Raw genomic sequence first — 23,264 nt, 5'->3', positions numbered from 1 at the left:
GATTATTTTAAACAAATCAGAATCAAGGCTAAAATGACAAAACACATCACCTCTCCACTCTGAAGCTGATCACCTTTGATAGCTGAAGCATTAATCATTCACTGGGAGAGATTATTGAATGGGGCAACAACTTGCTGGTGAATTCTGTTACAAGTTTTGAAGTCACTGATTCTGAACCACCTGAATGTTCTTTTTATCTTATATACTTTAATTGATGTGTTTTTAAATGCTGATGCAAGTTGGTGTGGTAAAATTAATTGCCTACCAAACCCCAAAAGTATTTAAATTAACGAAGCAGAGTGTAAATGTTGCATATAATCATTTTGCTGTTCAAAGCCCAAGTGTAGCAAAGCGAAGGTTCCAAAGTACAAACTGCAAAATGGCCTTTTGTTGATAGGCCACTGATTTGAAAAACATAAGGAAGAAGCCATTATCCTGAGGAAGAAAACATGGTGCAGTAATATTTGATGCAACAATTTATTATTGATGCTGATGTCCACCAGAAAGTATGGATCAGTTTTGCATCTTGGTGGCTTCTGTTAGTTTCCTAAAGCAGACACAGGTTCTTCGCAGCATGCAGATTTTCATTTTAACTCCTGAAAAATAAATGTATTTGAAAATCAATCATAATTAACATTAAAGTTAATCAAAAAAACTTCCAAACATTATCAGGTAATTGACAGGCTAAAACAATTGTTCATATTCAAAGCCAACTTTAAAGTGAATCACAAAAGCTGCTGTCATATTAGTAAAAAACACAGAAAAATATTAGTAAAAACACAGAAAAGCTAGAGAAACTCAGCAGGTCTCGCACTGTCCATAGGAAGTAAAGATATATAAAGATGTTTCAGGCCTGAGCCCTTCTTCAAGTATGAGTAAAAAGCAGGTCGTGCCTGAAGGGCTGGGGAGAAGGAACGAAAAGGCAGGGGGAGGAGTACAGCATTTCTTTGTTCTTCCTGAACTTCAGTTTATTGAAGCTCTTACTGACCTTTCTCCAGATTCCTGAACAGATGAATGATAGGAACAGTGCCACTTGTTTCTCCTGAATTGGGCATGGGTAACCTGACTGATGCTCTGTTTGGGTGTCATTAGGACTACTTTGGCTCTCAACCTCATCCCAGCCTTGGTCCAACAATGGCAGCTGGGCAGTGACTACCAATGCTTCCTTGCAAAACAGCTCTCCTTAGATCATATTTAAGATATGACAAGAAGTGAAAACAGAAGTCCAACATGACTTATTAAAAGACAAAACTAAAGTAAAAAGGCATACTGTGTTGGCATCAAAACTGGTGAACGAGTGATTGAAAGAACAGCAAAGGGTTACAAACAGTAAGAGTATGAAAAGAACACTTCAAGGTATATCAGCAAATGCTGCTATTTCCAATCACTCGCTCCCTGCATTTAACAAATGGTGAATGCCCCTGTAAAATTACTGCTCCATAAAATATGTGTTTCTCATAATGTGAACAAGGAGGCTGCTTTCCACAATGAACAAGCCAATTATATCCCTTAATTGTTATGTGTTCAGGGCATATATTCACTTAAGGTATAAAGAGACTAATTAATCTATAATTTACATATGGACAAAGATCTGGTATTCTGTGTGATACACATCTAATGCAGCATTCCTTGTGATATGTTCAGAGCCTGTTATTTGTTATAATATACACAGGGACTGTAGTTCTGTGTCTTCCACAGGGAGCTATGATTTCTGGAAAGTATGAACAAGATCTCCCATTTCCTGCTATGTGCACAATAACCTGAAATACACACTTTTTAGTTATTGCATATAATGTGAATGGAACTAGAAATTTCTGCAGTGACAGGTTAGTATTTAATATGATGTATTTTGGGACTGTCACTATACACAATATTTCTTGTGTTCTGTAAAGGCTTTACATTCCCCATGTTATAGTCAAGCTGATATTCCCTGTAATGCTTTATAGGGAATTTCCATACTAATCAGTAGTGGCTTTTTACATACAATGCCTTCCATAAAGTTTCTTTATTTGCCTCTATGCTCCACAGTTTTAAATTTGTAATCAAACAATTCACGTGTGATTAAAGTGCCCATTCCAGATTTTGGTTTGACCATGTAGAAATTACAGGATTTATACATTGTACCCTTATTGCAGGGCACTATAGTGGCAGCCAAGGGGCGGGACTTCAAGCTCGAATAGCTCCCATGATTCTGGCCATCCACACGTTCCAGGGGTCCGCGCTAAAATGGCGCTGGACGCCCTTCATCTCGGGGATGAAGTCAGCAGGCTGGGGAATACGTTGGAAGTGTCATGATGTCACTTCCGTGTTTGGGACAGCCAAACCGGATGTGACATAAAAGTTACCTGTAAAACTGATTAAAGCAGTTTTTTGCTGATCTCAACTTGAGTCAGATGTTTTCCTTGTAGCTCTGTCCTTAAGGCGCCACGTTGGTGACCCTAATGGCTCAGGTGTCTCTGAACCCTACACAATGGCAGATGAACCATCTCTGAGTGCTGTTGCCATTAAGTTGCCAGCGTTCTGGCCACATAGTCCATGTGTGTGGTTCATTGAAGCGGAGGCACAATTCCACTTCTGCAATATTACCAGTGAAGCTACAATGTTTTGGTATGTCATCGCATTGCTAGACAAGGAGTTAGCCACTAAAGTCGAACTGTTCCTGAGCGACCCTCCAGCAGAAGGTCAATTCGAGGCATTCAAGACCCACCTCCTACAAACTTTCTCCATGACTGAGCTGAAAAAAGGGACACACCTCTTCAACCTTGATGAACTTGGGTACAGGTCCCCCTCCGAGCCAATGACTGAAATGCTAGTGCTAGCTGACAGACACTCCAAGTACCTGATGTTCAAAGCCGCCTTTGTACAGCGCCTCCCCGATGATATTACCTTGTTCCTGTCCGACACAGATTTTTCTGACCTTCATGGTAGCAGCTGAGACAGACGGACTATACAGGGTTCCTAAGACCTCTGGGACAGTCCAACAGGTAGCCACAACCAACAGAGTGACTACCTTGTCCACCTCGGCAACCGCCCACATCCCCAGACAGGTAGGGAGACCCAAAGGGCAGCAACGAGATGGGAAGTATTTCTACCACATAAGGTAGGGCTGGAATGCTTGCCGTTGTGTCCCACCATGTACCTACTTGGCCGACAACCAAGGAAATGGCAACACCAGCTGCAGAGGTTGGTGAATACACAGGCTTCTTCTGCGCCGTCAACCAGATCTCCAGACGAAGATCTTTGGTTGACATGGGAGCTAAACGCAACATCCTGCCGAATGCCTTTGAACGGGAAACACAATTCAACCTACTCACGGCAAATGGAACGTCTATACCCAGCTATGGCACCAGGTCAGTCAGTTTGTTACTGGGAGACTCAGCTTACCAGTGGGATTTCACTATCGCAGCCGTACGCCAACTGATCCTAGGGCTGGATTTCCTGAGGGCCAAATAACCTACTGGTTGATGAGCACAGCCGCCGGTTAGTCCATGCCCCCACTTTCCAGTCATGCCCACTCTTGCCTAGTATGCAGCCAGCCTTGCGCATACAAACTCTAGCTACAGACAAATTTGTGAAAGTCCTAACTGAATTTCCTGAAATCCTCATACTGGATTTTGATTTGAACACCCCGCCACACAACATCCAGCATTATGTGATAACAGAGGGACCATCCATCCACGCCAAGGTGAGGAGACTTCCCCTCCGACCATCTACAACAAGCTAAATTTAAAACCCTGGAGGAGCTGGCCATCATCAGGGATTCCAACAGCCCATGGTCATCTCCCCTACATACGGATCCTAAAGCAAGCGTGGGTTGACGTCCATGCGGCGACTACCAGAGACAGTACCCGATACCACACATTCAGGACTTCACCGTAAACCTACATGGGAAACTGCTCTTTTTCAAAGTAGACCTCGTAAAAGGCTACCACAAAATCCCCGTACAGCTAGATGATGTGCCAACAAACGGCCATGGTCCACAAACACACCAAGAGCCCGATGCAGGACTTTCCCCTGACCACCCAGAGATTCCAACACATACACGTTGATATTGTTGGACCTTTGCCCGTATCACACGGCCACAGATACATCCTCACCATGGTCAATCAATTCATTCGCTGGTCAGTAGCTGCACCCATGGTCGATATAATAACCGAAATTTGCGCCAGGACTTTCCTATCTACCTGGGTGGGACATTTTGGAGTACCAGAGCATATTACCTCTAACAGAGGTGCACAGTTTACTTCGTAACTGTGGGCCACCTTGTCACACCTCTGCGGCACCCAACTCCATTGCACCACGGCCTACCATCCACAGTCCAACGGTCTAGTGAAGTGTTTCCACAGTCCTGAAACAGGCCCTCGTGCATGATTCACAGGACCGCAATGGCTGGATGTGTTATCCTGGGTGACGCTGGGGATACGGACCGCTCCAAAAGATGACTTGCAAGCTTCATCAGCTGAGCTGGTTTACGGCTCGCCCCTGTTGGTGCAGGCCAACCTTTTCAGCTCCTGCTTGTTTCAGGGGCTTGTCCCCTTAAGTTTTCTTTTCACCATAATGGAATGCATACTCATTTAGATTTAGATCGAGTGACTGAGTTGGCCATTCAAGAATTTTCCAAATTTTAACTTTTAAAAACACCTTTGTTGCTTTAGCATTTGCTTGATCTTGAGTACATACGATGTTTCTATACACCTCAGAATCATTTTGTTTCTGCCATCAGCAGTTACATCATCAATGAAGATAAGTGACCAGTACCTGTGGCAGCCGTACATGCCCAGGTCATAACACCCCCACCACCATTTTCACTGATGAGGTGGTCTGCTTTAGATCTTTGGCTGTTCCTTTATGTCTCTACACTTTGCTCTTGCCATCACTCTAATACAGGTTAATCTTGATCTCATCTGTACACAGACCTTTTTCCAGAATTCTGCTGGATCTTTTAAATACTTCTTGGCAAACTAATCTGGCCATTTGGTTTCTGTGGTTAACTAATGGTTTGCATCTGGCTGTGTAGCCTCTATATTTCTGTTCATGAAGCCTACTGTGGACAATAGTCATTGACACATCCACATCTGCCTCCTGAAGAGTGTGTTTGATCTGTAAGACAGCTGTTTGGGGACTTTTCTTCATTATGATGAGAACTCTTCTGTCATCAGAGGTGGAGGTTTTCCTTGGCCTCCAAGTCCCTTTGCAATTACTGATCTCATCAATACACTCTTTCTTCTTAATGATGTTTCAAACCATTGATTTTGGTAATCCTAAGGTTTGGGTGGTGTCTCTTACCGTTTTATTCTTGTTTTTCAGCCTCATAATGGCTTCTTTGACTTACATTTGCACAACTCTGGTCCTTATGTTGAAAAATGGCAACTACAGTCTCAAAAGGTGATCAAAAGCTTAGAAGCAAGCCCAGCTCTCTGATGCCTGCACCAATGAAGCAATTAAACATACCTGAGTACTCATAAACACCTGTGAAGCCAAATGTCCCAAACATTATGGTGCCCTGAAATGGGGGGGACTATGTATAAAAAGTGCTGTAATTTCTTCATGGTCAAACCAAAATGTATACAAATAACCTTGAAAAAATCTGGAATGTGCACTTTAATCACATGAGAATTGTTTGATTACAAATTTAAAACTATGGAGCACAGAGGCAAATAAAGGAAAAAAGTATCTTTGTCCCAAACATTATTGAGAACACTGTAAATGATGGTCACAATCAAATTACACTAAAATTCCCATTATCTGGAATTGAAACAACCGGCAAAGAAATCATGGAAAATAAATAGGTAAAAAATACAAAAGTTTTAACCTGGTGCCTCTAGTGGTCACTTCATCATTCATGCAACACGCCATCTCAAGCGACTGGCAAATTCACTTATCCGGCATCTACCAAACCCCACTGGTGCTAGATACCGGGAGTTTTACCATACAAGTTGCAATGTATTTGTCAAGGGATTCGAAAGATGTAAAAGATGTTTCTTAATGTTAAAGGATTAGTTCTTTGTGGAATTTTAATTGACATAGAAGACTTGATAGTATGTATGAATTAAATTCAAATCTCCCCATTTTAGGGAGGCATTTGACCCAGATTCATTTTCAAAACCACTGATACTTGACTGCTGTAATTCACCTTGTGTTCCTATGTTATTTCTCTGCAGCTTCCAGCTCTGTAAGTGAGTCCTCTACCACCTCAGCACCCCAATCCTGCAAAGGAGATGGCAGTCGTATAAAGTCACGTGTCCCTCCAAACATGCCAAAACTCTTCATCCCATCATCGGTGGCAAAGTTTCCACCAGAGATAACAGTCACACCACCTACCCCTACCCTCCTGTCACCAAAAGGCAGTGTGTCTGAGGAAACCAAGCAAAAATTAAAGGTAAGTTAATATTCATGCTGCCTTGAATTGTTATTTTTATACCGCATTTTAGCTCCCGTTGTCAACTGTGCCAAGTGTTCAAGTGACTGGAGTCAGTTCCTCACACAGCTCGGCATCAACTTGATGTGTATGATTTAGGATGTCGTGCCCAATGTTCTGGAAAAGGCTTTGTAGAGGGCTTTCAAAATTACACAAGATTTTGGGTAGCAAATGATACTTATTGAATGATGAGAGGTCATCAAATAATGTTAAAGTGTAACTGGTTGCTTGAAAACAAACATGAATACAGTGGCACAAACAGATTTTTAAAATCACTTTGCAAGGTGTGAAAACTCTGTTACAGCAAGTAACAGCCACGAGCAGCTAGTCTTAATCCAAGAGAGACTCCTCATGGCTTACAAGTCATTTTTTATACCTTTGTATGCCTAGGTCTCCTGAACATACTGCTCCATATAAGCACATATTCCTTTGAATCCTCTTGGGATTTGTTAATCAGGGTCGTATCCCTTTCCCAAGGATTGATAGTCTTTTACTACCTTACCAAATAAGGAGGCCATTATCAGCTCTGGCTGATTACAGAGAAAAAGGAATGCAGCTAGCTTTTCTCTTCCAGTCAATATTTTAAAGCATACATTCCCCTTAGGACTGATTTTCATTTACACCAATGAGCTGGGTTTAAATAGCACTCGGGGCTAAGATTGTCCAGTTTGATAATACACATCTCTCAACATCAAACATAGTAATGCCAACAAAAATCATGATCACATCACCTAATGTGGGTTTTTTTCTGTTTTTCATAGGCTTTTAGAGAGATTAAAACTTAGTGGTTTTCACAAATGCAGTTAAATCAATTGGTCTAGTCCAGGGGTGTCAAACTCAAATTCACGGAGGGCCAAAATTTAAAACTTGGACTAAGTCGAGGGCCGAACTAAATATTTATTAAAAATTTTCAACAACATCTGCATATTTTCTCTTCTTTCAACATATGTAATGTTAAACTTTTTCTTATTAAAATAAATGTTTAATAATAGTTTTGGATAAACTCTTTCCAGAAGCATTAACAAATGAGAAATAAAATATTCAATAAATAATATTTGTCTATGGAGGATTTGTCAAATGTTGCTAGTGTGCTGTCGAATAGTAAAATCTGAGGGCTATTGAGAATGTGGGAGAATAACATGATTCCTGAAACAATCAAATGGGTGACTGATTGTGGGCATGAACTCTAGCAGGGTTATTTGCCATGCCCTTTTTCCATTGGTACAGATATCCTTTGATTTACACACTTTTCAAGTTTTATGCCTAATGAGCTTGTATCCAGGTGCAGGACCATTTTTAACCAGGAATATATTTATCACTGTGACATGAAACGATTGAAAGATCGTTTTATCCTGAGATTAAAGTTCATAATACTTACTCAGGCCTGTATGCGGGAGGGCGGGGTTTGCAGGCGATCGGGTTGGACAACGACAGTGCGTGGGCATCGGCTCTCGCTGCAGGGCGGCATCTCGGCGGATCAGCGGCCCCGTCACCGTAAATCGCGGGTCGGCCTGCGGCAGGGAGGGGGAGTGGGCAACGGTCCTGGCGAGGTCAGGCCCGAGGCCTCCGGTTCCGGGCGCTGGGAAGCGGCCTTGGCTTCCCCTGACACCGGCCAGGCCCCAAAACCAGAGTCCACGGTGAGACCCTGCGACATAAACAGAGGAGGTGGGGGTGATTAGCAGGCTGACGCCAATGCATTCTGGGATTTGTTGTATTACTGTGCATGCGCTATACTGGCGCGGCGGCCAACGGGCCACCTCTAATACATTTTTGAAATGATCTTGCGGGCCAAATATAATTATATCGCGGGCTAAATTTGGCCCGCGGGCCAGAGTTTGACATGTGTGCCCTATGCCATCGGAACTCTGTAATTAGTAAGGGATTGCTTAAGGTGGGATGTGAGTGGAAAGGAAAGGGTGAGAATCACTGCTCTTGACCCAATTGTTACTGAAATATTTTGCTTGAGAAAAATTGTCATTGGCCCATTTCCTTTAGCGTTCTGAAACCGTGCACATGACAAGTCAATGAGGGATGATTAAAGCAGTGGTCTTCAAACTTTTTCTTCCCACCCACAGACCACCTTAAGCAATCCCTTACTAATCACAGAGCACCAATGGCACAGGGACGCGAGTGGAAAGAAAAAGGTTGAGAACTGTTGTATTGTGGTAACTCCACATCTGATTAGGTTAATTGTTAGGCAAGTGGTCAGAGAAGGACCCCCCCCACCCCAAGAAAGGCTTAAATCACAGGAACAAAATAAGCTTCCGTCTCACTGCTCCCAATCTTACACACAGTCCTGATGTGGAATGTGGGGTCGCAGCTCCACGTTCACCCGAGTTCAGGTGCTGTCTGTGTGGAGTTTGTACGCTCTCCCCTTGTCTTGGACCAACAGGTCGGTCGCCTGACGAAGGCACCCGAACCCCCCGTTGAAACGCTGGCGTCCGGGGCGGTGGAGGAATTGGCTGCGAAGAGCACGTTGCTCCCACCCCCCTCCCATGGTTGGAGAGGGATTAAACTGCCATCTCACGGCGTCAGGCTCATCTCCAACAAAAGGAGCGGGAGGCAGGGTCCGCCGCGCACGGAGCAAGGGGGAAGGCATCGCCAACGAGACGTTCGGACGCTGAAGCGCAGACCCAGCGAGGATGGTCCCCAACTCCAGCCGCGTCTGTGTGTCCGGGAGCCGGGCGGGCTGAGTGCAGCGCTCCGATCCCCGGGATTCGGGACTCTGAGATCCCTCCACACCTCCGGCATCTTCATTTTCACCTTCAGTGTGCATGCGCTATACTGGCGCGGCGGCCAGCGGGCCAACTCTAATATATATTTAATATGATCTTGCGGGCCAAATATAATTATATCACGGGCCAAATTTGGCCCGGGGGCCAGAGTTTGACATGTGTGGTCTAGTCACTCAGTGCTTAGTTTAATTTTTCCCCTTCTTTAATTGGTGGGTTCAGCAATTTTTTAAAATTTATTTACAACATGGTAGAAGCTAACTCTGGCCATTGAAACCCATGCTCCTCAATTACAACCAATCAACAACCAACCCTGTATGTTTTGGAGAGAGGGAGAAAACCAGAGCTTCTGAGGAAAGCCCACACATATCACAAGGGGAACAGACAAACTCCTTATAGACATGGTTGGATTTGAACCCAGGTTGCTGGCACTGTGATAGGGTTGCGTTAATTGTGCCGCCCTGTATACCAATTCTTACCATAATATAAATGTAATACATCTGCAAGCAATATGCAGCTGATTTCTCAATTAAAAATGAAATTGGATTCTTCCCATAACTCCAGGTAAGGTTTAGACAAACACATTGCAGAAACATTTTTAAATGCACTAATGCCGACTTTAAAGTGTGCAAAACAGAACATCCTAATTACATTTAGATCGTTAGAAGAATATGACTGCCTTTAAGGGTCAAATCTAATATCAACTGCTGGAGTCCCATTCCTTGTGGTCATGGGAACTTGTATTAATTTGCCACTAAGTGGGACTAAATTGGCAATTTCATACAAAGCATGCTTACTAAATGGAAAAATATCACAGGCATTAGGGGCTCCCTGCTGGGATTTGTCAGTGGATCAGTATAAAGGCAATCAATCTATACCCAACTAATGCTGTACCTGTACCTGAACTGAAAATCCTTGGGATTGTGTGGAAGGAGCCTTGCTCTTCCACTGTCCTTGCAGTGTCCATTCCAGTGAACACATTCTCACAATGCCATGTGGTTGCAGGATGCAGACCCAGAGAAGAGGAAGTGCCAATAATGCCTTCCTCACCACCCTATCAACCCATGATGCCACTTTCAGAGTGTTACAAACTTGCACCCCAAGGGCTCGCTCTACATCGATGCTCCTAAGATCGCTACAATTTACTCTGGATGTCCTGCCAGCATTTGACATCCCAAAAGTCATTATATCACACTTGTCTGGATTAAGTTCCATTTGCTAAGATTCCGCCCTATTTTCCAGCTCATCATGTCTCTCCATATGCACTACCAATTTTTGTAATATATATGTGACATATATCCAAATTCTTTATAACAAAGGACCCAAAATTGATCCGTGCAATACACCACTGTTAGAGACTCAGTCAGAAAAGCAATCCTCCATCATTACTCACATCAATTATCACCCAGTCCATTTTGGATCCAGTTTGCCAACTCTCCTCAGATCCCATGTGCTTTACATTCAGTGTCAATAGACTTCCTAAAGTCAACAGAAACCACATCAAAAACACCGTGTTCATCAATTTTTTTTGTTATCTCCTGAAAAAACTCAATCAGATAGATGAGATAGAATTTTCCCTGCACAAAAACAATCAGCTAATTAACTAAACAGGAAAGTTTGCAGATGCTGGGGGTGCAGTGCAATACACATAGGTGCTGGAGAAACTTAGCAGGTCACGCAGCATCTATAGGAAGTAAAGGGTAACCAACGTTTTGGGCCTGAGCCCTTCACCAATGTATGAGCAAAAAACAAGCAGACGCCTGAATAATTTTTTAAAATCAAGTTTAGACATACAGCACTGTAACAGGCCAATTCAGCCCTACGAGTCCATGCCTCCCAATTTACATCCCATTAACCTACACCCCAGTGCATTTTTGAAAGATGGGAGGAAACTGGAGCCCCCGAGAAAACCTACACAGACACTGGGAGAATGTACAAGCTCCTTACAAACAGCACAGGATTCAAATCCAGGTCGGGTCCTGATTGCTGGCGCTGTAAAGATGTTGCGCTAACCTCTACACAAACTGTGCCACCAATGGTTGAGGGGATGCAGAGAGAAGAGAGAGGAAAGGCCAAAGGGAGGAGCACAGACTAACAGGGAAGAGATCATACAGGTGAAAGGGTCCAACCCTTTCCCCCTCTCTCCTTTTTACCTGCTCTCCATGCCCTTCCCTTCCCTCTACATTCAGAGAGCTAACCTCCTCATATTGCCTCTCAGCTTTTTTCTCTTCTCTCCCATGTGCATCCACCTTAGACTTTTTTTTGAACATTTATGATTTTCCAAACTGGAACTCAAACAGTTATCAATATTATCAGTGTCAATATTATCAATATCAGCATTGACTACAGTTTACAGTTATCAATTCTATACAAAATTTTCTGCAGAGTTCAAGCTTTTTCAGTCCCCCTCCCTCCAGACTTTCAACATTTAACACTTAACTAACCACAGTCACACACGATATTGAAGACATTTACAACAGGATGTGAAACATATATCTGGGCTTTGTGGGTTTGTCATGGCACGGTGGCCAGAGCTCAGGCTGCTTTATTTTCTTGACTTTACCTGGTTAACCTGTGCTCCTCCCCGTGCCCCTTCCTCTCTGCTCTCCTCCCCTTCTCCCCTCCCCTTTTAATGATTCAGTTGCCTGCATTTTTTTGCTCATACCTTGACAAAGGGCCCAGGCCCCATACATTGATTACACTTTACTTCCTATAGATGTTGCATGACGTGCTGAGTTTCTCCAGCATTTTTGTGTTCGACATCTAATTAGTTCCTGCCTTTCCAAGTGAACATAAATCCTGTCCCTTGGAATTAATAATTTCCATACTACTGATGTAAGGCTTACTGGCATATGGTTTCCTGCATTATCCATTTTTGAATAAGGGGACAACATTTGCCATCCTCCAGTCTTCTAATACGTCACCTGTTGACTAATGAAGATGCAAAAGTCACTATCAGAGCCCGAACAAACTCCTCCCTTACTTCCCATTGCATCCTGGGAAAGATACCATCAAACCCAGGAGATTTATCTACCTTCATGTTTCCTCCTTTCTGGAATATCTGTGTTCCCGCTCCCCTTACTCTCCACCCTCCTTCTCGAGTTCTTCATTTTCCTACTTACAAAGTAATTTCATGGCCTCTTTTTGCCCTCTTAATTTTCTTAAGTACTTGCCGATATCCCATAAACTTCAAAACACTGATGTGATATTGATTGGTTGTGCTTGACAAACGCTTCCTTCTTTTTCATGCCTGATCATACCATCAATGTCCTTTGTAAAGGACATTGTTAGGCGTTTAAGGAGATTTGGTATGTCACCAAAGACTATTGCAAATTTCCACAAGTGTACTGTGGAGAGCATTCTGACTGGTTGCATCACTGTCTGGTACTTAGGTGCCAATGCACAGGTCAGAAAAAGGCTGCAGAGGGTTGTAAACTTAGCCAGCACCATCATGGGCTTTAGTCTTCACTTCATTAAGGGCATCTACAAGAGGTGGCATCTCAAAAAAGCAGCCTCAAGGACCCTCACCATCCAAGCCATGCCTTCTTCTCAATGCTACCATCAGGAAGGAGGTACTGGAGTCTGAAGACGCACACCCAATGTTATAAAAATAGCTTCTTCCTCTCCACTATCAGATATCTGAACAGACAATGAACCATAGACACTACCTCACTTTTTTCTCTTCTTTTGCACTATTTGTTTATTTTTAAATACTGTGTTTACGGAACTGTAATCGTATCAGTTTTGCACCTGTAATGCACAATACTGCTGTTGCAAAGCATCAAGTTTTGTGACATGTTCATGACAATAAACCTGATTCTGATTCTAAACCAGCATTCCCAACATGCTTAATACCTTTGTCTCTTTCCTTTACAGGGACATGCTGTCTCTGAACCCTGACTGTCTCGATTCTCAACTCCTCCCACTGATCGCAGATCATTTTCCCTTCAGCAGTTGCTCCCAGTCAACCTCCCCAAGGTCCTGTCTCACTTGACTGAAGTATGCCTTCCCCCAGTTTTGGGCCTGAACCTGGAGGACCAGCTTTATCTTTCTCCATGACTACCTTGAAGTTTACCAACTCTGGTCACTATTGCAAAAAGGTTCCCTCACAGACACTTCATTCATTTGTCTGTCCTCGTTGCCCAATATCAAATTCAGCCACCTCTCTACATGCTGCTTTTAAAAAATTCCTGGATGCAATTTACAAATTCCACCTCATCTAAGCTCCTTCCACTAAGACACCTCTTTCAACCCCCACCTTTCATGCCTGTGTCTTGTGTAAAACTTCTATCCCCTGGAGCTTTGAGCTGCCAACCCCTGTCCCTCCCTCTGCCACAGAACCCTCCTCCTGCTATAGAACATAGAACATTTTTGCACAATACAAACCACAATATTGTGCTGATCTGTGTAACCAACTCCACAATAATTTAATTTTTCCTGATCTCACACTCATACACTCTATGTTCCCATGTTTCTATGATTGTAACAATATTTTACTCCCTTGTGCTGGTCTGAGCTTTCGATCCATCCCTTTGATCTTTGAGGCTCCTTGCATTGAAGTAAATACAATTAAGTCTGCCTTCCCTCTCGAGCTCCCCCTCCTGTCTCTCTGCTCTTCCCACTTGGCAGACCTATTTTCTGCACGTGATCTCTCTCCCCACCTACTGTACCCCTTTCTGGGACCCACTTATGCCATTGTTAGTAGGCATGGACATAAAACATTACAGCCCCTTCAGCTCACAATGTTGTGCTGACCTATATAAACCTATATCAGCTTCAATTAAACCCTTCCACCCCATTTGTTTGCAACCATGTGCCTTCCTAAAAATGTTTTCACTGTCCCCATTGTACCAACCACCACCACCACCACCACTCCTGGTGATGCATTCCAGGCACTCACTGCTCTCTCTGTGGGGGATAAAAACCACCTCTGACATCTCCCCTAAACATTCTTCTACTCACCTGAACAGATGTCTAGTAAAGGCCATTTCCACCCTGGAACAAGGTGCTGGCTGTCCACCTATCTATGCCTCTCATAATCTCATACATCTCTCATTTCCTGTTGCTCCAAAGAGAAAAGCCCTAGCTCGCTCAACCTTTCTTCATAAGGTACTTCTCCAATTTAGCCAATATCCTGAGAAATTTCCTCTCTAAAACATCTATACCAGGGGTGGCTAACCTTTTAATTTTTAGTTTAGATATACAGCATGGTAACAGGCTATTTTGGTGCACGAGTACATATTGGGGGTGTAGATTAATTGGGCAGCACGGACTCGTGGGCCAAAATGGCCTGTTATCGTGCTGTAGGTCTAAATTAAAAATTAAAATGTTGGCCACCCTTGATCTACATCCTTTCTGTAATGAGGCAACCAGAACTGAATGCAATATCCAAAGTGTGTGGTCTAAACTGAGTTTTATAATGCTGCAATGCTCTTGAACATACGCCTTCTTAATCACCCAGTCAATTTGCACAGTAACTTTGAAGGATCTATGAACCGAGACCACGAGATTTCTCTGTTCCTTCACACTGTTAAGAATCCTGCTATTAACCACATTTCAAGATGGTGGCGCTGATGGAGCCTCTGTAACAGCAATGCTACCACCGGTGCGGGCCCACAGGGTGCAGAGATGTAGCACTCCCGTAGGGTCAAGCTGCCCAGTCAATTGTTGTCAGCTCCAAGCGGGCTTTGAACGGCCAGTTGAGGGAGCTGTCAGTGATTTTAATTGAAATCCTGTGACCGCGGATCTGCACCCAAGATGGTGGTGCCTATTAATCGGCAGCAGCCATGAGGGGCTGCAGACTCTGGGGAAGCAGATGACTGGAGCTGGGCACCAAAGGTGCTTTGACAATTCCTGCCAGTGGTGAATCTATCTGCCTTGCAACAGGCAAAAAATAAATTTCATGTAATACAACACCATTTTATTAATATGACAATAAATTTAAACTTGAATACTCTGTTTTCACCTTTGACCTTCCAAAGCATCTCTTCACACTTTTCCAGATTGAACTCCATCTGCCACTTCTCCATCCAACTCTGCATCCTGTCTATATCCTGCTATAACCTATGGCAACTCTCTGTACTTTTCACAGCATATCCAACCTTCATGTCATCTGCAAAATTACTCTCCCACCCCTCCCCTTTTTCATCCAAGTCATTTATAAAAAATCACGAAGAGCGGGGGTCTCAGAACAGATCCCTTCATACACCACTAGGCATTGACCTCCAGGCAGGATATGTTCCATCCTCCAATAACCTCTGCTTTTTGCAGGCAAGCCCATTTTGAATCCACGTAGCCAAGTTTCCATGGATCCCATGCCTCATGACATTCTGGATGAGCCTATTATGGGAAGTCTTGTCAAAAGCCTTACTAAATTCACATTCATCGCCTTACCTTCATCAATTTCTTTTGTCACCTCATTAATTAGGCTCATGAGACTTGACCTGCCCCACACAAAACCATTCTATCTTTAATAAGACTTTCCTTTTCCAAATGCTCATGAATCTTATCCTACCACTGGCATAAGATTCAATAAGCTATAATTCCCAGGAGTCTTCCTATTACCTTTCTTGAATAAGGGAATTACATTTGCCATCCTCCAATCCTCCTGTAGCCAAAGCAGATACAAAGAATATCGCCAATGCCCTAGCAATCTCTTCCCTCACCTCCCATAGTAACCTGATGAATTTAAGGAGTTCCAGCACTTGATCTTTTTTAAACATCTTCCGCATTTCTGCTCTGCATTTCTTTAACAAAATTTGATTTTACTCTCCCAAGTTCCTGCCCAATACTATCATAATTAAGCCTTCTCTAATTCAAATAAATTGTAAAATTTCCCATTTCATCCATTCATATTCCCAATCAATGACTCTGCTAAAGGCCATAGTGTTGTGGTTACTCTCTCTGAAATGCGCAGCCACCAAGAGGTCTGTCACCTACCCAGGCTCATTGCCTAGGACTTGAGGGACAAGGGGAACATGGCAAACTTCCTTAGTCTTCTAAGAAAGTAGAGGCATTGATGCACTTTCTTGGCCATTGTATTAATGTGGCTGATCAAGGCCAGGTCATTAGAGATGTTTATTCCTAAGAACTTTAAGCCATCCACTGTCTCTTCTTCAGGGTTGTAGGCTCCACCCTCTTTCCTGAAGACTCTGATCAGCTCCCTTGTCTTATTGATGTTGTCAGAGAGTAATTTTTTTGTTACTGTGCCACTAGACCCTCAATGTCCTTTCTGTATTTTGTCTTGTCATTATTTGATACTCGGTCTTCAACTGTGGTGTCAGTGAATTTAAAGATGGAGTTTGAACGGTATTTATCTGTACAGTCTTGGGTGCAGAGGGAGTATAGTAGGGGATTGAGTACACGTTCTTGAGGAGCAGTGGGTTGATTGTGATGGTGGAGGAGATGTTCCCCATCATCACTGATTGTGGTGTGTTAGACAGGATCCAGTTGCAGAGGGCAGTGCTGAGGCCAAGATCCTGGTTGGGGAGGAGTTTGCTGGGGACTCTGGTATTGAATCCAGTGATAATTAGGGGATCAGAGTGGAGAGGGTGAGCAAATGTAAATTCCAAGGAGTCACTATATCGGAAGACCTTTCCTTGACCCAAAGTACTAATGTCATTGTGAAGAAACACGTCAACATCTCGACTTCCTCCAGAGTTTGCAGACATTTAGTATATCATCAGAAACTTTAACGTGTTGTGGAAAGTGTGCTGGCTGGCTGCATCACAGTCTGGTATGGAGGTACCAGTACTGCTGAGCGGAAATCCTTCCAAGAGGTATAGACACAGCCCAGTGTTTCACAGCCAAATCCCCACCATCGAGAACATCTATGTGGAATGCTGCCATTGGAGAGCAGCAATAATCATCAAGGATCTACACCACCCAAGACATGCTCTGTGCTCGCTACTGCTATCAGAGGGGCCACAAGACTCGTACCACCAGGTTCAGGAACAGTTGTTATCCCTCACCATCAGACTCCAAATAACAAACTCAATCAGAGACTCATTTAAGGACTCTTACATTGGACATTATTTATTACTGAATATTTTAACTGTATTTGCACAGTCAATTTGTTTACATTTTTTTCTTTACAATTCTTCTTTTGTATTCCTATCTTTTTCTTGAGTACAGTTACAGTTTCCTGCTTGGCCTGCAGGAAAAAAGAATCTCAGGATTGTATGTGATAATAAATTTGAACTTGAACGTAACAATTCTAGATCCTAAATGTTGACTCCTACATAGACATATAACCATTTACGGAGCGGAAACAGGCCATGTTGGCCTTTCGAGTCCGCACCGGTTCACTGAATTTGTGCGCCCTCTTCAGGCATTGGTCCCGGTAGATCTCTCCACAAATGTGTTTGTTAAGTTTGGTTTTGCAAAATGACCCTATGATTAGGTCTCCAGTGCCATTGGGCTAAAGGTTCCTCTCCTCTTTCTCCAACAGACTGCCATTCTGTCCTCCCAGAGTGCTGCCAATGTGAAGAAGGAGGCTCTACGGCAGCCAGCACTGGAAATTCTGGAGACGTCGAGCCAAGAGTCTTCATTGGAGAGTGACACTGATGATGAGGAAGATGACTACATGGACATATGAGTGGGTGGAGTGTCACACTGCAGCCCTGGGCACACAAGTGATGAGGACCCACAAATGCTGTTGTAAAAATAAATGGCAGTACAATTTTCTACAGGAGACAGGATTATGTGGTAATTTGTATGAAGATGATTGATGAGATTGTAGCATTCTCTTGTCAGCAATAGATGTTGTAAATATTAAGGGCACTGTGGCAACAGGAGCAGCTAAGTTTCTGAGCCTCGCTGGGTACCTTGTTTCTGACTCCAAGGGCTGCCTCTGTAAGAGAAATGTTTTTGTTCAGCGTTCAGGATTGAGACTCCGCGATTTTAAACATGGTCCCTTCTCTGTCCCAGAAAGCATGGCCTCTTCCCTCCCCTCCCCACCCCCCCCCCCCCACCTCAACCGAGTTTCCAGCTCGATTACTGGGCAGAAAATGTGAAGCAAGAACATCCTTTTGCAGTTGCTGTGTACCACGCAGAGGAAATGCCTCTGCGATCACAAGGGAAGGATTGAGAATGGTGAAAATATGATGGGTCAAGAAGCTACTTAAGCTCCTTCCAGCTTTCCCGGCTCTTGTTTCTGCTGGAATTCCAGCCATCCTCAGAGATGGCCTTGAAATAAGTAAATGTGGGTGGCACTGTTTAGAATGGATTGATTGTTCTGTAGATTTTGCCAATGTCTCCCTGTCGTGACTTGATTCAATAAGATCATACATTTAACTTCCCTCCATGCATTCTCAGTGAAGTATTATGTCAATCTAATCAGGAGAGGGGAATTTCTTTCTACCTTGCACCTTTTTGAATCATTGATGTTAGTTTCCTTTGCATGTTTTTAGTCAATATTTTAGATGCAGGGAACTGACTGTATATCTTCGAGCTCAGTGAAGCCAATTCTAGAACCAGGAGTCCAGTACATCGAGATGGTTACTGAGAGATGCTGGAGGACAAAGGTTGGCACCTGTGCAGTAATTGTCTGACTCAAGCAAGTTTCTTTGCTGGTATCTCTCACTGTTGAATGGCCATTGGACCATGCAAGCCCACGTCAGATCAGAGGAGGAGAGTGTAGGAGGAGGCACCTCATCAGAATGAAAATGTTCACATAGGGCATCCATCTTAAAACAAAGCAGAATCCTAATCATGTCTGTCTCAACCCAAGGCCCAGTAGAAGGATGGGCAGTCAGCTCAAAATGACTCCACCCATATCCAGTCACGCAGCCTGCTCGGAAAATGGACCAACACACGAGGTGCTGATCTGTGGAGATCAGCAATCTTTAGCATACATTGATATTTCCAATTAATTCCCAGTAAATCTCCTCTCCCCTTGTTTACTCTACCAACACCACCCCTCCCCGCTTCCCTATCACGAGCCCCATTCATCCTCTTCCTTTCTCCTCCCCACCCTCTCTACTTGCCTCTACTTACTCACCCACACTTTCCTGCAGCTGCCCACTCCTTCCCTTCCTCCTATCAAAGCACATCTTCCTCACCCCTTCCACTTCCTCCTATCACCTCCAAGGTTCTTCGCCCCCTCCCCCCTATATCTACCTACCAGCCCATGCTTCTCCCCCTTCCACTTCCCCTCTTATTCGAGCATCTACCTGTTTCCTGCTATTCCTGGTGAAGGGTTTAACCTGAAACGTCGACAGTCTATTACCTTCCACGGATGACCTGATGAGTTTGTCCAGAACTTTGTGTGTTGATTCAACCTCCTGGTGAGTCGTCAGACACTAATATTACAGCCATTGTCGACACCAGGCCAATAAAAACATCTAGTTTGTGGAACTGATAGCATACTCACATTGTGTCAAGCAGTAAAATATTACTACAGTCTGATATATCTGAGACTAGCTGACAGTGTATGTTATTAACTCCCACCTTCACTCAGTCTAACTCCAAATGTTCTGGGTCAGGTCTTGCCGTAATGGAGTTGTTGGATGTTTTCCAGCTTTCATTAAGTCATTTCTAAATTACAGCCTCTCCCCAACTTATGACCAAAAAAAAGTACTGTATAAATTTTTAAAAGTGAAGAAAAAATATACGTAAATATAAAAATTATGCTTGGCCGTTCGTCCACCAGTGGTAACGGCTGCGTAAATACAATAGTGACTGTCAGACAATATCCCGGCATTGTGTACGTCAGTCAATTCTCAGGATAAAAGAATGCTATGCAGGTACAGCGGGCTGTTGGGAGAGCGTGGGGTGGTGGGATCAGCATGGAGACTACAAGCGGAGCTACCATATATCTGACTTGCGTCCATTTCGAGAAACGACTGGTCAGTCAGAAAGGAACTCAGACATATGTTGGGGAAAACCTGTACTGCACAACTTGGCAGAAGCTGTTAACGGCATGGTTTGGAGAACAGAATATCTGGCAATTCATCTTGCCTCCTTGACCAGAAATGGGAGAAAGGCACAGCGATGTCTGAGAAGGGAGTTAATTGAATTCCAAACAGCTTTTGTGGAAAAAATCGAGAGAACAGTCAGATTGAAGAGATCAGATGAATGGAAGAGAAAGTAAGAAAAAAAACTTTCTTCTGAATGTCTGAGCAGAATGTACTGCATTAAGTTAAAATTGCCCCTTTGTGGTCCAGGTATTGCATTATCTCAGTATTGAAAACCGGTTATGAGCCCATACCACTTAACCAGCGAGTTAAATATGCAAATCCTTTGAATATTTCCAAGAATAACAGGTGGAGAAAAAACAATTTGCCATTTGTGTAAGGCATGTACCAGACTGATGTAAATGCATCATTGATTTCTGGAGATTGGCAGGTTCTGGCATCCACTAAATCTGCTGCCAACTTATGCAGTACTGAGCGGATACTGGCATTACCCAAGGAGGATCTTGCAGTATAAACAGAGCAATTAGTGCTGGAGCTATTTCTTCCCAGAGGGTATAATTCTTCTGACTGTAGCTTTGGGCCTCTTCACAGTGCACTTGAGACCATTGTGGGCTGAATTGGTTCATTATTAAGTGTTTTGCATGAAGTGGAGGGTGTTATCAGGTCCACAACATAACATGGACCTGCAGTATATATCCACAGATGTACCAGTGAGAGCTGCCATTCATCATGAAGAGCTGTGAAAGCTTGCAATGATTTATTATGATTATTCCCCAAGAGGCTTTTGGGCACAGAATTAGCAGTGGTTCAGACAGATCTTTATTTAGCGGCCATTTCATAATTTATAATAATTAGATTGTTTTGAAATTAACATTAAATTTTCAAATTCTTTTTAAATATTAGCTGAATGTGGAAAGCAATGATGAATTGGTAGTAAATAGTTCTGTGACTGGACAACTGTGTAAGATGAATGAGAGATAGCATATGCACACATATTCTCTCTCTCTATCTCTCTCTCTCTCTCTCTCCCTCTCTCCCCCCCCCCCCCCCCCCCGCCCAACCCCAACCTTTCCCATTATGTGCCAAAGGAGGTAAAGATATAGTATTGACATTTTGGACCTGAGCCCTTCCTCAAGGAAAGGGTATATCTTCCTGTGGAAGCTGTGAGACTGGCTGAGTTCCTCCAGCATCTGTTTTGACTACAATCACAGCATCTGTAGACTTTTGTGTTTCACTCCATTATGTGCCAAAAATTGAATCTGGTTGCCCTGTCAATGCAGTGAGTGTTTTGCCCTGGGGTCCTCTCTTGCATTTTTTAGCAGTCACCCACAATGATGGTGAGTTCCCCAAGTGAGCTTTGCCACAAGACATGAGAACCTGCATTTATATTGCACATGCAATCTAAAATGTCTTCAGCAACTTCCTCATAAAATATCTAAAGGTTAACCATCTAAGAATGACAAATGGCTTCTGGAAAGGCAGTTTTGAAGGAGTAACAAAGGAAGAAGTGGGGTTAGGACAGGAATGCTCAATTGTCTGGCCTTGGCAGCTGGGGATTCAGACCCACCTGATGCCATGTGGAATGGGAGTAGAAGAAGTCACAGCCTGTGTACAGATAGAAGGGAGAAATGGATAAACTCGTAAATGGTACAGAGACCCGATATTGGGGTCATTTTGATAAACAATTCGGTTGCTTCACGAGGGGAACTCTGGAGGAAGAAGCTCCACTCAACAAATAACTGAAGAAAATATTGTTCTGTAAGGTGCCATAGGAGGGTTGCTTTACACTATTTTTTCGTGACAGTAGTTGAACCTAATTTGCAGCTCAACAGCTTTGGTTTTGCAGACTGAATCGTGCACACTGGTGTCCCAGAACTTAATACGCCACCGGCTCAGGGAATCAAGTGCTCAGCTGTTGTCCCAGAAGTGGGAATATAACCACCACCTTTGATGGAAACCATTCAGAATGCTGCTCACCGAAGAGCTGCCTTCTCTGAGAGGGGAGACCTCCTGTCACCAGACCCAGCTGGAATGGATTGTACAGCACAATGACATCAGTGAAAGGCTACGGGATCCTGAGGGGGGCATTCTCTGCGCAAGTTCTGCCCATACACTCTTCCATTGTTAAAGGGGCAAGAGTGGCCAAAGTACAAGCAGTAATCTGACTTTTCGAGACAATTGATTCAAGGTATATGGTAGAGGGGTCATTTGTATTTGAATATCTTGGAACAATGTAAAATACACAATAGGGTTACCAGCGGCAGCGTGGAATGTTTTTTTATATATTGTACTTTTTCTAAGGGATTCTGCCTCTTGAGTGTGAACATACATTTTTACAGGGAGTGTTTTTAAACCATGTCATCGCTTTGCAGCAAAACAACTATTAAAAGTGTTAGGGCTTAACTGTTCAATGTTCTTCTGCAGGAATGATCTCTGCTTTTTTATATATATATGCCATGATTTAAATGTAAAGCTATTCCAGTTCAAGTTTTGTGTACAATCAGAAAATATGTTGCATGTGAAATACTATGAGCTGAAGGCAGCTGTCAATAAACCACAACCCCTCTGTCTGTGAGGGAGGGGGTTCCATCTGACCCATTTGTCTCTTTGCTTCCATTCGCTACCAGCCAGTGAAGCCGAGGGCTTTCCCATCGTTTCAGGATCTGACCCGACATGCCAGCCTTTCTTTCTCTCTGACCCTTGCAGTTCCTCCAGTAGATTCCTGCATCTCCTTTCACTCCCATCTGTGACCCTTGTCTTTGATGTTTTACATCGCAGGTTCCATTGGGAATGAAATATAATCTTGTTACTGATCACACTTGGTAGGACAAAGAACAGGACAGTACAGGAACAGGCCCTTTGGCCCATTATATCTGTGTTGACTATGATGCCCATTTAAACTAATCCCATCATCCTTGCTTAAATTCCTCTCAAACCTTACCATTGTATCTGCTTAAAACCACCTTTCTAGGGCACCAACTGCTCCTCATCAAAAAGGAAAACTTAGCTTGCACATTTCCCCTCTACTAACTATTTGTAGCCCAGAGTTGGAAAATCTAACTGAAGCAGCATAACTACAAGATGAGAGGGATGGGTTTGAGAAGTGGGGGGGGGTTTGTGGGACAGTTCTTCATGCAGAGGCTGGTGGGTGCATGGAGTGAGCTGCCAAAGTAGTGGAGGCAGCTATGTTAGCTTCCT

General features: G+C 43.5%; 1 protein-coding gene and 1 long non-coding RNA gene across 7 annotated transcripts in view; one reads left to right on the top strand and one right to left on the bottom strand.

Annotated features, from left to right (window-relative positions):
- cabin1 (calcineurin binding protein 1) overlaps positions 1–22,660 on the top strand; it is a 570,396-nt gene extending 547,736 nt beyond the window's left edge. For all 6 annotated transcript variants that reach the window (XM_069933017.1, XM_069933018.1, XM_069933016.1 and 3 more), the window contains 2 exons: positions 6,162–6,379; positions 17,600–22,660. In XM_069933017.1, coding sequence (XP_069789118.1) covers positions 6,162–6,379; positions 17,600–17,746 — 365 coding nt within the window. In that variant the 3' untranslated portion in view covers positions 17,747–22,660. The remainder of the gene's footprint in view (positions 1–6,161; positions 6,380–17,599) is intronic.
- On the bottom strand, positions 505–14,458 carry LOC138761235 (uncharacterized). Its single transcript, XR_011356206.1, has 3 exons — positions 14,113–14,458; positions 7,797–8,063; positions 505–596 (listed from the first exon to the last, which is right to left on the bottom strand). It is a non-coding gene; the product is annotated as an uncharacterized lncRNA (long non-coding RNA).
- Positions 22,661–23,264: the final 604 nt, after the last annotated feature.

The sequence above is a fragment of the Narcine bancroftii genome, chromosome 4 (genome assembly GCF_036971445.1).
Source record: "Narcine bancroftii isolate sNarBan1 chromosome 4, sNarBan1.hap1, whole genome shotgun sequence".
Classification (NCBI taxonomy): domain Eukaryota; kingdom Metazoa; phylum Chordata; class Chondrichthyes; order Torpediniformes; family Narcinidae; genus Narcine; species Narcine bancroftii.
Note: the sequence above shows the minus strand (reverse complement) of the source record. Positions and strands in the feature narration are given on the sequence as shown.